Source organism: Tamandua tetradactyla, chromosome 7 (assembly GCF_023851605.1).
Source record: "Tamandua tetradactyla isolate mTamTet1 chromosome 7, mTamTet1.pri, whole genome shotgun sequence".
Classification (NCBI taxonomy): domain Eukaryota; kingdom Metazoa; phylum Chordata; class Mammalia; order Pilosa; family Myrmecophagidae; genus Tamandua; species Tamandua tetradactyla.
Window position 1 is genome coordinate 174,463,815 of NC_135333.1, and position 16,014 is coordinate 174,479,828.

Genomic DNA, 16,014 nt, shown 5'->3' on the forward strand with positions numbered 1-16,014 from the left:
AAGAACCACTCCTGGTAGCAAGATGTATTAGTTAGGGTTCTCTAGAGAAACAGAATCAACAGGGAACACTTGCAAATATAAAATTTATGAAAGTGTCTCACGTGACCGTAGGAATGCAGAGTCCAAAATCCACAGGGCAGGCTGCGAAGCCGATGACTCCAATGGATGGCCTGGATGAACTCCACAGGAGAGGCTCACCAGCCAAAGCAGGAATGCAATCTGTCTCCTCTGAGTCCTCCTTAAAAGGCTTCCCATGATTGGATTTAGCATCACTAATTGCAGAAGACACTCCCCTTTGGCTGATTACAAATGGAATCAGTTCTGGATGTAGCTGATGTGATCATGACCTAATCCTATGAAATGTCCTCATTGCAACAGACAGGCCAGCGCTTGCCCAATCAGATGAACAGGTACCACAACTTGGCCAAGTTGACACCTGTCCCTAACCATGACAATACCACATTTTGTTTATCCACTTGTCGGTTGGTGAGCACTTGTAGTGTCTCCATCTTTTCACACTTGTTTCTATTTTTACTGGTTATTGTGAGACACATGGGTTGTTTGATCACTTTGAAATTACAGTTACTGCTTACCTTGAAGAAAAAAGGAGAAATAACCAATTGAAAAATGAGAATTCAGTTAGAGTTTTGAACCAAACTGTAAAACTGCTGGTTTCCTGCTAAGAGATTGGCTTAAATCTTGGGGATTCAACGAAATAAACAGGTTTAGAGAATATTAGGGTATTTTTTAAAACTAGAATGTTATTGCATAACAAAGAGAAGCACTTGGACTTCTGTAATCAAAGGACCTGGGATCATATTCTGGTTATATAACGTTCTAGTTATGGAGTTTAATTGTTTAACTTGTAAGCCTCAAGTTGTTTTTTTGTTTGTTTGTTTTGTTTTTTTTATCTGCAACATGGGAATAATGTCTATTTGTATGGATTAAATTAGGAATTAAACTTAAAATGTAACAGATACTTTGAAATGTGAGTTAGTGTGTGTGACATGGTACAAAGAGCAAGAAATTTATAATCGTACAGACCTGGGTTCAAATTCTTGGCTCATGGGCAAGTTTCATAATCTCTTAAGAGTGTTTTTATTATCCTATATATGAAATGGGTATAATATCTGCTTTGGAAGATGTTATCAAGAAGATTAAATGGAATGGAATGTACATAAAACATTTGCACAGTATTTGGCTCATTGTGGGCACCCAGTGCCCTAGCCTCTAAATCAGACTCAGCAGATCCCATGGCTCCAACTTTTGTGGTGACCATGTCTCTGTAACTGTTCATTTACTTTCCTTTTGGTCTAGACGTGACTTCCTTGCTCTTTACCCTTACCTTTGCCTTGTGGAATCCATTAGCAAGCAAATGAAATTGGCACTTTGCTAATATACACAAATATTTTGAGTGTCCATCGTGCCAGGGACTGTTCCTAGGCACTGGTGATGAAGTGGTGAACAAAAAGTTGCCCATTTCATGAAATTTTTATTTTAGAGGATGGGTTAGTTTCTTGTTACTGCTGTAAAAAATTAGCACAACTTAGGGCTTAACAACAGAAATTTATTATCTTATAATCAAGGTGTCAGCAGGGCTGGTTCCTTCTGGAATCTTTGAGGGGATAATCCATTTCCTTGCCTTTTTCAGCTTTTGCAGGTGGAGGCCATCTGTCTTCCTTGTCTCCCTTGTTTGCCAACACTACAGCCTTTTGCTTCAGTCGTCACATTTCCTCTTCTGTTGTCTACTGCAGTCACATCTTCCTCTTCCTACCTCTAATAAGGTCACTTGTGATTACATTGAGCCCAGTGGAATAGTCCGGGATAATGTCTCTCTTTCAGAATGCCTAATCACATCTGCAAAGTCCCTTTAACCACATAAGGCAAACTTTTCTTAGGGTCTGGGATTCAGACTTTGACATCTTTTGGGGGGACTGTTATCCTGCCTACCGCAGAGTGATTCTCTTGACAATGATTGTTTGAAGAAAAACTGACTGCATAGTCGTGGACGTACTCGCTTAGACAGTGTGGTAAGGGGGGGCCTCTGGAAGGAGGCATTTGAAATCAGATTTTTAAAATTGGAAGTCATTTATCAGAATTTTAGATACAGAGTAGGTTTATGTATTGGCTCTAGATACTTAGGGTACGTACTTGCTGAATGGGCACATACTTACATTCCTGGAGAGAATGTCATGGTGAGAATCGCCTTCTGTAATTTTCCTTGGAGGAGGATAAAGTAGCATCTTTACTTTCCTGAGCAAACAGATGATACTTTGATTCACATTATCTCTGTATTACATTTGAGATTTTTCCATCTACCATTATCCATTACCATTGATTTGGCATTTACTGATGCTAGAGATTGGCAAATATTTTTCTGTAAAAAGCCAGATGGCAAATATTTTAGGCCTTGTGAGTCATGCTCTGTTACAACTGTTCAGTGCTGTGGCTGTGTTTCAATAAAACTTTATGGATACTGAAATTTGAATTTTGTATGATTTTCATGTGTCATGAAATATTGCTTTGTTTTGTTTTTACTTGAGATTTCAATTATGTGCATAAATAGCAACATCATAACAAGGAGTTCTAAGGCTTGTACATTACTTTAAGTGAAAAGATTCCTGATTAGTACTTGTAACGTGGCATTACCCAAGATGACAGAGAGGACTAGTAATAGCCGTCTCTCTTTTTTTTTTTTGTGAAGAGGAAAACCAATTTGTTACATTCAATACTGACTTTTCTGCCTTTTTTTCTGTAGAAATACTGATTTTTACTGTATGGAGTTTCCAGTGTTTACCTAAAACTGATTAAAATGGGATGAGCAAGAAGTATCCTACTTGTTTCCAGGTGAATTCTTCACATTTCCTGGCTTTTGAAAGTTCTTCCACAAATCTTCCATGTCTGTATATCCTTGTAAACTCCAGTCGTAGAATTTCTCCCCACTGACCTGGGCAAATACTATAACTTGTTGTGGGTAATAGATTGAGGCAGCTAATCCCATGAAACCAGGTGAGTAGACCAGCTTTTAAATTTTTGAACCTCTAGCCAAAAGGAGCCGAACAAGTTCAGCAAAACCAATTACATCTAGTCTTGGAAAAAATCCAGGCGGTGCATTTTGGAATAATCCTAGCTGTTTAAGCCCTGTTGAACAATACTTTGCATCCTGGGCTTAATTTGGGAGTATATTTCCTGGCACCAATTTGTATATGGCTCGCAATAATGTCAAAACTGTGAAATGCTTTCTTCACCTGGGTCCTTGGCTCCTCCACGTATTTAGACTGATCCTTTGGAATTGAGTCATGTGAAAGGTCATCAACCTTCATGGAATTTTTGTGAGTTGAGTCCATTTTTGGTGGTGCGTAGACTTTGAAGGTGAGTAGCTCAGGCTGGCCGGTCCAGCCAACCTCTGAATTACCTTGCACATGTTGCTGCAGCGGTAGTTCCAGCGGTGTCCCCACCCCAGGCCGTTTAAAAATATGATTTTTGGCGCAGGCTGTTTAACAGTCCTGCTGGATTTGCTCTGCCAGCTGTGCTTTGCTGACCCATGTCATAGTCCCAGGCCTAGTCAATTCTAAAAACCTGTAACATTTAAATAATCATTTAACTTGATTGCGCTCCTGGTCCATAATCCTCCAGAGCAAGACAGGTTGGAGGCATAATTCCTGTGACTACTGCAGCATAAGCTGGCAATGTAGCAGATTTCAAAAGAAACAAGCAGTTTCACCTGGTATGGGTTATATAATCACTGCTGGGTTTTATTGTGTTTTTTTGTTTGTTTGTTTTTTGATAACTCAGACATGAGATTGTATGACATTAGGGAAATGTCATGGTGTTTACTTACACATGAGGTGTAATATCTCAATGAAATTTAAGAAATTTAGATATGAGGAAAACAAATTCTATAGCCATGGCTGTAAGTAGCTGTTGTTTGGCTCCTTTCCCCTTCTGAAACCTACACTACCAGTTACCATTCATTATAACAGCTACTTTGCTGAGCAATACTAGGTACTTCTGTATTGAATGCTTACTGTGTGAGAGACACTACACTAAACATTTACATGGATTGTCTCGTTTACTTCACAAAACCATGTTTTACCACCTTTGTTTTTGCAAACAAGAAACTTGAGGCAGGGGAATCAAAGTAACTTATTCAAGATGACCTATAACTGGCAAAGTCACGTTCTTATTTGGACTAAATCTAAGCTCCTAACACTGTGTTATACCCTTTGATACTTATCCAGAATGTTTTCCACATTTTTATTTTTATGGATGAAAAAACTGAAACCCAGGCTGCCATAGCAGAGTTGAAACTAGAATCCAGGACTTTTTTCTAAAAGTGTTTTTGACTGTCACATACATACCAAGTTGGTACAGGGGATGCAGAAATGTAAGGCAGGATGCCTGCGTTTGTAGGGAGTATGGAACATGATGGTGGCAGTGAGAGCTCAGAGGAGCCGCATGCCCCCCCAGTGGCGATGGGGGCGGCTGTCAAATAAGGCTTCCAGCTAAACCTTGAAGGACAGAGGGTGGGGTGAACAGTTTGTATTCAGGGCTCTGACAACACGTGCTACTGAAGTTGCAAGAACAGGAGAATGCTGTTTGGGGAACTTTAGGGGAGACTTCGTGAAAGAAGTGGTTCTTGTGTTGGGGTTTTAGATTATGGATAAGAGAATTCTTCTTACCCTGCTTTAGAAAGGATAAGGTATTTCTGTACATTGAATAAAAGTAATGTAGGGGATGCAAGAGTAGTTCATTGGTAGAATTCTCGCCTGCCATGCGGGAGACCTGGGTTTGATTCCCTGTCCTGGTATTTATTAACCCCCCCCAAAGCAAACAAACAAATATTCAAATGGTGCTGCAATAATGGGGTACTCACATGGAAAAATAATTCAGTGTGACCCCAGCATACAGCATTCAAAAAAAGAAAAAAATGTTATGTGACGTCGTGCCTGTTTGTCTATATACCAGATCAGGATTTGATGGGAAGAGGGCATTTCAGGTACATGTATAGGGTGGGGAGTGTGGTAGGTGGTAGGAAGCAGGGGACATCTGTAAAACACACTCCAAAGCTTCATGGCTTGGTCTCTGGCATAGTTCTACTGGAAGGGATCTATTAGTAATTTTATAGACCTTCCTACCCCCCCACCCCCCAACAGCTGCTGTACTAACGTGCATTATTTAATTTATTCTCAGCATTTTGTTGGGATGCAGGAGTATATTAACTTCATTTTACAAGGTGAGAAAACTGAGGTTCCTAAGGATTCGGTGATTAGCCCAAATCACTCAGCTTAGGTGATAGAGCAAGTATCTTAACCTAGGGCCTTTTGACTCCAGGGTCCATGTACAAGGGAAAAACTGTACAAACCAAAGGATATCAATCATGTTTGGGGGAGAGCTGTGGGGGGTGGCAGGGAGGGACTAATAAGGATTGCTTATTCGAATTTTAAAGATGCCTGCCACACTTGAATTGCTTCAGTATTGTGCCCCTTTTTGAGAATCTGGAGCAGTGTTTTACTGGGGGTGGCATGGGGGGAGGGCATTGATTGCTGTGGGAGGCAAATTGAAGGATATTCAGTATATAAGCCTTGTGAACAATGTGGCAAATGCCTGGAGGTGAGGTGTGGGTATCTACACTTCTGTCCTATAGCAGTGGTTTTCAAAGTGTAGTCTGGTTTGTTCCTTGGGGGCCCTGAGACCCTTTCAGGGCAAAATTATTTTTGTAATACTAAGACACGATTTTCCTTTTTCTTTTTCTTTTTGTTTATTTATTAATTAAAAAATATTAAACAAAACATTAAGATATCATTCCATTTTACGTATATAATCAGTAATTCTTAATTTCATCACAAAGTTGCATATTCATCGTTTCTTAGAACATTTGCATCGATTTAGAAAAAGAAATAAAAAGACAACAGAAAAAGAAATAAAACGATAACAGAGAAAAAATAGATTATACATACCATACCCCATACCCCTCGCTTTCATTTATCACTAGCATTTCAAACTAAATTTACTTTAACATTTGTTCCCCCTATTATTTATTTTTATTCCAATGTTCTACTCTTCTGTTGATATGGTAGATAAAAGGAGCATCAGACACAAGGTTTTCACAATCACACAGTCACATTGTGACAGCTGTATCATTGTTCAGTCATCATCAAGAAACATGGCTACTGGAACACAGCTCTACATTTTCAGGCAGTTCCCTCCAGCCTCTCCACTACATCTTGAACAACAAGGTGATATCTACTTAATGCGTAAGAATAACCTCCAGGATAACCTCTCGACTCTGTTTGGAATCTCTCAGCCATTGACACTTTGTCTCATTTCACTCTTCCCCCTTTTGGTTCTAGAAGGTTCTCTCAATCCCTTGATGTTAATTCTCAGCTCATACTAGGGTTTTTCTCAGTCCCTTGATGCTGAGTCTCAGCTCATTCCAAGATCTCTGTCCCAGGTTGCCAGGAAGGTCCACACCCCTGGGAGTCATGTCCCATGTAGAGAGGGGTAGGGTGGTGAGACTGCTCGTTGTGTTGGCTGGAGAGAGGGGCCACATCTGAGCAACAAAAGAGGCTCTCTTGGGGGTGACTCTTAGGCCTAAATTTTAAGTAGACTTGACCTATCCTTTGCGGGGTTAAGTTTCATATGAACAAACCCCAAGACTGGGGGCTCTGCCTATAGCTTTGGTTGTCCACACTGCTTGTGAGAATATCAAGAATTCAACTTGGGGAAGTTGAATTTCTCCCTGTTCTCAGCACTCCCCGAAGGGGGCTTTGCAGATACTTTTCCACTCACTGATCAAATCACTCTGGGATTCATCGGGGCATCACTCTGGACAAACCAGCAAAATCTCATGTCCTACTTGAGATTCCAAGCACTTATGGCATTCAATCAAACTATCTACATAAGTTATATTAGGAAATGCACTAGTCAACATATAAATTTTGTAACTAATAAACATTTTTTGCTTTAGTCTCCCACAGAAGGTGACATTTTAAAATATTAATTACCATCTATTTCCAGTACCCTGCAATAATGACATTCCTTTGTTCTTCCTCATGCAAAAACATTTTTAAAATTTATACATTGTACATTTCACTATTATTATACACTCCAGGCATTCCTAGATTATACCATCTCAATCTTTACCATCTATCTTTCTTTCTGATTTCATTTATGTCCCCAGCCCTCCTCCCTCTTATCATTCTCACATGCAGCTTCATTCAGTTTTTTAACATAATTATATTACAGTTAGGTAGTATTGTGCTGTCCATTTCTGAGTTTTTGTATCCAGTCCCGTTGCACAGTCTGTATCCCTTCAACTCCAGTTACCCAATATCTTACCCTATTTCTATCTCCTGAAGGTCTCTGTTACCAACGAAACATTCCAAGTTTGTTCACTAATGTCGGTTCATATTAATGAGACCATACAGTATTTGTCCTTTAGTTTCTGGCTAGTCTCACTCAGCATAATGTTCTCAAGGTCCATCCATGTTGTTACATACTTCATAAGTTTATTCTGTCTTAAAGCTGCATAGTATTCCATTGTATGTATATACCACAGTTTGTTTAGCCACTCGTCTGTTGATGGGCATTTTGACTGTTTCCATCTCCTTGCATTTGTAAATAATGCTGCTATAAACATTGGTGTGCAAATGTCCGTTTGTGTCTTTGCCGTTATGTCCTCTGAGTAGATACCTAGCAATGGTATTGCTGGGTCGTACGGCAATTCTGTATTCAGCTTTTTGAGGAACCGCCAAACTGCCCGCCACAGTGGTTGCACCATTTGACATTCCCACCAACAGTGAATAAGTGTGCCTCTTTTGTCCACATCCTCTCCAGCACTTGTCATTTTCTGTTTTGTTGATAATGGCCATTCTGGTGGGTGTGAGATGATATCTCATTGTGGTTTTGATTTGCATTTCTCTAATGGCCAGGGACGTTGAGCATCTCTTCATGTGCCTTTTGGCCATTTGTATTTCCTCTTCTGAGAGTTGTCTGTTCAAGTCTTTTTCCCATTTTGTAATTGGATTGGCTGTCTTTTTGTTGTTGAGTTGAACAATCTCTTTAAAAATTCTGGATACTAGGCCTTTATCTGATATGTCGTTTCCAAATATTGTCTCCCATTGTGTAGGCTGTCTTTTTACTTTCTTGATGAAGTTCTTTGATGCACAAAAGTGTTTAATTTTGAGGAGTTCCCATTTCTTTCTTTCTTCAGTGCTCTTCCTTTAGATGTAAGATCTATAAAACCACCTCCAATGATAAGATTTGTAAGATATTTCCCTACATTTTCCTCTAACTGCTTTATGGTCTTAGACCTGGTGTTTAGATTTTTGATCCATTTTGAGTTAACTTTTGTACAGGGTGTGAGATACGGGTCCTCTTTCATTCTTTTGCATATGGATATCCAGTTCTCTAGGTATCATTTATTGAAGAGACTGTTCTGTCCCAGGTGAGTTGGCTTGACTGCCTTATCAAAGATCAAATGTCCATAGATGAGAGGGTCTATATCTGAACACTCTATTGGATTCCGTTGGTCAATATATCTATCTTTATGCCATTACCATGCTGTTTTGACCACTGTGGCGTCATAATATGCCTTAAAGTCAGGCAGCGTGAGACCTCCAGCTTCGTTTTTTTTTCTCAAGATATTAGCAATTCGGGGCACCCTGCCCTTCCAGATAAATTTGCTTATTGGTTTTTCTATTTCTGAAAAGTAAGTTGTTGGGATTTTGATTGGTATTGCGTTGAATCTGTAAATCAATTTAGGTAGAATTGACATCTTAACTATATTTAGTCTTCCAATCCATGAACACGGTATGTCCTTCCATCTATTTAGGTGTTCTGTGATTTCTTTTAACAGTTTCTTGTAGTTTTCTCTGTATAGGTCTTTTGTCTCTTTAGTTAAATTTATTCCTAAGTATTTTATTCTTTTAGTTGCAATTGTAAATGGAATTTGTTTCTTGATTTCCCCCTCAGATTGTTCATTACTAGTGTATAGAAGCACTACAGATTTTTGAATGTTGATCTTGTAACGTGCCACTTTGCTGTACTCGTTTATTAGCTCTAGTAGTTTTGCTGTGGATTTTTCAGGGTTTTCGACATATAGTATCATATCATCTGCAAACAGTGATAGTTTTACTGCTTCCTTTCCAATTTTGATGCTTTGTATTTCTTTTCTTGTCTAATTGCTCTGGCTAGAACTTCTAACGCAATGTTGAGTAACAGTGGTGATAGTGGACATCCTCGTCTTGTTCCTGATCTTAGGGGGAAAGTTTTCAGTTTTTCCCCATTGAGGATGATATTAGCTGTTTGTTTTTCATATATTCCCGTTATCATTTTAAGGAAATTCCCTTGTATTCCTATCCTTTGAAGTGTTTTCAACAGGAAAGGATGTTGAATTTTGTCAGATGCCTTCTCTGCATCAATTGAGATGATCATGTGATTTTTCTGCTTTGATTTGTTGATATGGTGTATTACATTAATTGATTTTCTTATGTTGAACCATCCTTGCATACTTGGGATGAATCCTACTTGGTCATGATGTATAATTCTTTTAATGTGTTGCTGGATTCGATTTGCTAGAATTTCGTTGAGGATTTTTGCATCTATATTCATTAGAGAGATTGGTCTGTAGTTTTCTTTTTTTGTATTATCTTTGCCTGGTTTTGGTATGAGGGTGATGTTGGCTTCATAGAATGAATTAGGTAGCCTTCCCTCCACTTCAGTTTTTTTGAAGAGTTTGAGGAGAGTTGGTACTAATTCTTTCTGGAATGTTTGGTAGAATTCACATGTGAAGCCGTCCGGTCCTGGACTTCTCTTTTTGGGAAGCTTTTTAATGGCTAATTCAATTTCTTTACTTGTGATTGGTTTGTTGAGGTCATCCATTTCTTCTTGAGTCAAAGTTGGTTTTTCATTCCTTCCTAGGAAGTTGTCCATTTCATCTACATTGTTGTATTTATTGGCATAAAGTTGTTCATAGTATCCTGTTATTACCTCCTTTATTTCTGTAGGGTCAGTGGTTATGTCTCCTCTTCCATTTCTGATCTTATTTATTTGCATCCTCTCTATTCTTCTTTTTGTCAATCTTGCTAAGGGCCCATCAATCTTATTGATTTTCTCATAGAACCAACTTCCGGTTTTATTGATTTTCTCAATTGTTTTCATGTTTTCAATTTCATTTATTTCTGCTCTAATTTTTGTTATTTCTTTCCTTTTGCTTGCTTTGGGGTTAGTTTGCTGTTGTTTCTGCAGTTCTTCTAAGTGGACAGTTAATTCCTGAATTTTTGCCCTTTCTTCTTTTTTGATATAAGCATTTAGGGCAATAAATTTATTTCCCTCTTAGCAGTGCCTTTGCTGCATCCCATAAGTTTTGGTATGTTGTGTTTTCATTTTCATTTGCCTCGAGATATTTACTTATTTCTCTTGTAATTTCTTCCTTGACCCACTTGTTGTTTAAGAGTGTGTTGTTGAGCCTCCACGTATTTGTGAATTTTCTGGCACTCTGCCTATTATTGATTTCCAACTTCATTCCTTTATGATCTGAGAAAGTGTTTTGTATGATTTCAGTCTTTTTAAATTTGTTGAGATTTGCTTTGTGACCCAGCATATGGTCTGTCTTTGAGAATGATCCATGAGCACTTGAGAAAAAGGTGTATCCTGCGTTTGTGGGGTCTAGTGTCCTATAAACGTCTGTTAAGTCTAGCTCATTTATAGTAATATTCAAATTCTCTGTTTCTTTATTGATCCTCTGTCTAGATGTTCTGTCCATTGATGAGAGTGGGGAATTGAAGTCTCCAACTATTATGGTAGATGTGTCTATTTCCCTTTTCAGTGTTTTCAGTGTTTGCCTCACGTAGTTTGGGGCATTCTGGTTCGGTACATAAATATTTATGATTGTTATGTCTTCATGTTGAATTGTTCCTTTTATTAGTACATAGTATCCTTCTTTGTCTCTTTTAACTGTTTTACATTTAAAGTCTAATTTGTTGGATATTAGTATAGCTATTCCTGCTCTTTTCTCGTTGTTATTTGCATGGAATATCTTTTCCCAGTCTTTCAGTTTCAACCTATATTTATCTTTGGGTCTAAGATGTGTTTCCTGTAGACAGCATATAGAAGGATCCTGTTTTTTAGTCCATTCTGCCAGTCTATGTCTTTTGATTTGGGAACTCAATCCATTAACATTTAGTGTTATTACTGTACAGGTAGTACTTCTACCATTTTGCCTTTTGTATTTTATATGTCATATTGAATTTTCCTTCTTTGTATCACTGTTCTCCACACCTCTCTCTTTTGTCTTTTCGTATCTGTCTCTAGTGCTCCCTTTAGTATTTCTTGCAGAGCTGTTCTCTTGGTCACAAATTCTCTCAGTGATTTTTTGTCTGAAAATGTTTTAATTTCTCCCTCATTTCTGAAGGACAATTTTGCTGGGTATAGAATTCTTGGTTGACAGTTTTTCTCTTTTAGTAATTTAAATATATCATCCCACTGTCTTCTTGCCTCCATGGTTTCTGCTGAGAAATCTACACATAGTCTTATTGGGTTTCCCTTGTATGTGATGGATTGCTTTTCTCTTGCTGCTTTCAAGATCTCTCTTTGACCTCTGACATTCTGACTAGTAAGTGTCTTGGAGAACGTCTGTTTGGATCTATTCTCTTTGGGGTATGCTGCACTTCTTGGATCTGTAATTTTAGGTCTTTCTTAAGAGTTGGGCAATTTTCAGTGATAATTTCTTCCATTAGTTTTTCTCCTCCTTTTCCCTTCTCTTCTCCTTCCAGGATACCCACAACACGTATATTTGTGCGCTTCATATCATTCAGTTCCCTGAGTCCCTGAGTCCATTTTTTTTCCCTGAAGTTTCTGTATCTTGTCGGATTTCAGATGTTCTGTCCTCCAGTTCACTAATCCTACCCTCTGTCTCTTGAAATCTACCACTGTAGGTTTCCATTTTTTTTCATCTCTTCTACTGTACCTTTCATTCCCATAATTTCTGTGATTTGTTTTTTCAGACTTTCCATTTCTTCTTTTTGTTCATTCCTTGCCTTCTTCATACCCTCCATCAATTCATTGATTTGGTTTTTGATGAGGTTTTCCATGTCTGTTCGTACATTCTGAATTAGTTGTTTCAGCTCTTGTATCTCATTTGAACTATTGGTTTGTTCCTTTGACTGGGCCATATCTTCAATTTTCCTGGTGTGATTTGTTATTTTTTGCTGGCATCTAGACATTTAATTACCTTAATGAGTTTATTCTGGAGATTGCTTTCACTTCTCTTACCTAGGGTTTTCTTGCTAGATGAGGTTGTTGTCTATCTGTTCTTTGACCTTCAGTTCAGCTTTTTCTGGACCTCTATCTTAGATTTTGTTCAACAGAGGATAAGTTTTCAGTTCCTGTTTTCTTGTTTCTTGCCGTGTTTGTATGGTGCCTTTTCCCTCCCCACCCTTAGTAGGGTCTACATAGGTATTATAGACTCCAGCCAGGTTTTCCTGGACTAAACTGGCCTCCTATCAGGGGAAAGTCAGTTTTCCCTGAGGGTGAGACCCAGCATGTTGAAAGACTTTCCTGTGAAGTCTCTGGGCTCTGTTTTTCTTATCCTGCCCAGTATGTGGTGCGTCTGCCTGCGGGTCGTACCAACAAAAATGTTGCGACACCTTTATCTTTGGCAGACTCTCCCTGCTGGGGGCATGGTGGAGACAGAAGAGAGTTTTTAGGCTGGTTTTAATGGCTTCAAATTACCAAGCCCTGGGGTCTGAATTCCTTGATGGAGGGATTCCACCTGAGTTGGGCTTCACCCCTTCCCTGGGGAAGGCACAGGCAGAGACAGTCCTGAAAGCAGCCCGTTTCTGCCTATGCCTGGGGCAGTTGTAGCCAGAGTAGTCCCAGTGCTGAATCCAGAGGCAGCCAAGCCTCCGTAGAGACAGCCACAAAACCTCCGTTTCCTCCCCTTTCCTCTTTTTCCGTGAGCCCAATGAGCGACCTCTGCCTTAACCAGGTTCGTCTGATTGGGAGCTTATTTTTAGTAGTCAGAATTTGTTTATTAATGCCACATTGGTGTTCGGTTGGACTCGGTCCCTGCAACTGTTAGAGTCTCTTTCCTTTCTCTCTGAGAAGCCATCTGTGGGGAGGGGTGCTGGGCGCCGGCCGCAGCGACTTGGGCCACTCATGGTTCTTGGGGGCTCGCAGCCAGTACAGTTGGTCCGGACTGGGGTACGCTGTGTGTCTGTTCATTGACGTGGCTCCGGGAGCTGTTCTGTAATGTTTTCTGGTTATTTAGTATTTGTTCTAGAGGACAAACTAAAACGCGCACATTGCTAAGCCGCCATCTTGTCTCCCGATTTTCCTTTTTCAGTTTCATTCTCTCTCAAGTCTGTAGTTGAATTTTCCAAAGGCTTCAGTATAAGTGATTTTGAAACAGATTAAATGTAGAAACAGATATGAGTAGTCTTTCTTTTTTTTTTTTTTTTTTTTTTTTTAGGGAGGAAGGGAAGGAAAGACAGAGAAGGAAGGAAGGATGGAAGGAAGGAAGAAAGGGAAACATCTTTAAACATTTTCTTGTTTTATTATATTTTGTTTGTTTGTTTGTTTTTTACATGGGCTGGGGCCGGGAATCGAACCGGGGTCCTCCGGCATTGCAGGCAAGCACTCTTGCCCGCTGAGCCACCGCGGCCCGCCTATGAGTAGTCTTTCTAAGCCAAACATTAAAAAGAATTACAAAAACATAAAACAATGCCACTTACTGACTTTTTCATAAAAAATTTAACATGTAATAAGTATATTAAATTCTCTTAAGATGTAAATTTCTTCTTAGTTTTTCTTTCTAACATGGTGAATATGAGTAGATAAAACCCACATTACCAGGGTGCAAGGGTAGTTCAGTGGTGGAATTCTCGCTTGCCGATATATATATATACACACACACACATTACCAAAAGCTCTTTGAGATTGTTAATAATTTAAAAGTTTATGAACAGATCCTGAGACTAAAAGGTTTGAGAACCGCTTTGGGTTGGAGGAGAGTGGGCATGTTTCTCTGTGCATTTTCCCGTCTCTGTACTCACTCCCTACACTGAGGAAGCTGTCTCCTACTTCCTGGCCTTCTATTTTATATTTCAGGTGAATACAACTTACCTGAAACTGAGTGATGGTAATTTCACCGTGGATAAGTTGGGCTTATATCTACAAATGTACTGTTGGGTCTGGGGTTAACGGAACGCTTCTCTTGTCTGTTTCTTACTGCCTGTGCTGTCTCTGGTGGTTGTGGTCATTCACTGTACTTTACAGAATTCATGTCCAGGCTCACTCAAAGCTTTCTTTTTTGTACATTTTTGTGGTGGTTGATGTAATTAGACTTCATGCTTGAACCGTAAGAACCCAGGTCTGATACAGAATTTCAGTAAAGAAGAGATTATAGCATTAATGGGGAGTATGTGGCTTTTCAGCATGATGGTGCATTTTCTTTTTTTCTAGTGGGGAGGGGTTATAAGCAGTAGGTGTTTTCATTTATAGTTCACAGCTGATGATTGTGCTGTGACACCATCTGTGTTAAGTGCAGTGTGGATAAAAATGACCCTCAGATGAAAAATGATTGTATGTTATTTTTCCAGCAGAACATCTAGCTGCCTTAATTAACTCTTTTAAACCAAGTGAGCTTCATGCTCTTTGAGACCAACCAGAAAGTGACGATTGTTTATCTGGAGCTTTTATTGATCTGAGTGGCTATTACCAAATTGTCTTTCCCCCCACAGTGCCTTGTATTTGAGGAGGACCCTCTGCCATAATGCCAGCTGATGAATACTGGCTGTGCTTACCAGCCTCTCATCTTAGACCTTTTGTGCAGATGGTCAGGGTGATGCCGCCTTGGTCCCATTGTTGCTGGCTTCCAGGCAATCACCCTTCGGTCCCTGAGCCACCCGCTGCATCCGCTGTGCTGCCCAGGGGCAGCCCCCGTGCTGTGCTCCCTTGTCCTCATCCCTCCACTGCGCCCCTTCCCACATCTCACGCACCTTTTTCTTCTGCTGTCCCCGCGCTCTGCTTTTCACCCTCCACACCTGACGGTGGCAGGCAGGACAGAAATGTAGGATCTTGCCTGGTAAGTTGGGCGCTTCTTGGTTATTAAGGTTAAGACTCGGTTAAAAAAGATATTTTATTGCTCTTGTTAACAATTTTTCCAGTCATTATCTTTGTTATCGGACTAGTAAGAATAGATAATAAATGTCTGTGAAACAGTGTTGCTAGTCAAGATGAACTGCAATGCGTATAAAAAGGAATAGAATGGAGAGTTGTGATTGAGAGATAATTATCAAATGAGAGGAAAGAATTTTAATTGAGAAATTAGGATTTAAGGAATGATACTTATTGCTGAATCATTATATAGATGTTACTTTTTGCATTCTGGTTATTTTGGAGTAGACAGAGATAATGACCTGAAATCTTAGATTGAAATCCAACGGCCTTGATCTCTGGTAATGACCGTATGGCCTTTGTCTGCCAGCCCTGTGATTGTAAAAACCTTGTGACTAACCTTCATTTATACCCATTTATCCAGTTGTTCAGCCTCAGAGACTTGTACTCACTAAAGACAGCCCCTAATGTGTATTAATGAAGGGTCTTGGGTCAGCTCAAAACTAACCCACCCCAGTTCAAAGCTACCTTGACAGATGAGCCTGGATCTCACCAAAATGGGCCTGCTTGACATGCGCAGTAGCTTAGACTTTAACCTACAACCTGCAAGTCATAGACCTCATTATAATACTAAAAATCATGCTCATCATCATATTTGGGCCACCATTTTCTTACATACGTTCTGTGAGTAACATAATCAATCTGCGCATGCCTAATAATTAGATCACCTCTAATTACATCATCTGGGGCCACTGTGCTCATTATCCTAAACCCTGCCCATCTTTTTCTCTAATAAAATTATCGGAATTACTGCAGTTTGGGGAGAAAGATTTTGGGACTGATAAGCCATCTGCTCTCGGGCTGCACACCTAGTAATAAACTTTTTCTCTCTTT

At 39.5% G+C, this 16,014-nt stretch overlaps 1 protein-coding gene and 1 pseudogene across 8 annotated transcripts in view; one reads left to right on the forward strand and one right to left on the reverse strand.

The window, feature by feature from the left end:
* The window catches only part of LOC143642891 (thioredoxin reductase 1, cytoplasmic), a 173,156-nt gene that overhangs the window by 90,874 nt on the left and 66,268 nt on the right, over nt 1-16,014 (forward strand). The window contains exon 1 of one of the 8 annotated variants that reach the window (XM_077111874.1): nt 221-2,847. The exons of 5 other annotated variants lie outside the window; for them this stretch is intronic. In XM_077111874.1, coding sequence (XP_076967989.1) covers nt 2,818-2,847 — 30 coding nt within the window. In that variant the 5' untranslated portion in view covers nt 221-2,817. Of the gene's footprint in view, nt 1-220; nt 2,848-6,143; nt 6,240-13,716; nt 15,089-16,014 lie in introns of those variants that run through there. 2 more of the 8 variants (XM_077111879.1, XM_077111872.1) reach the window with 2 other exon arrangements.
* Nucleotides 2,834-3,424, reverse strand: LOC143642895 (MICOS complex subunit MIC26 pseudogene; annotated as a pseudogene).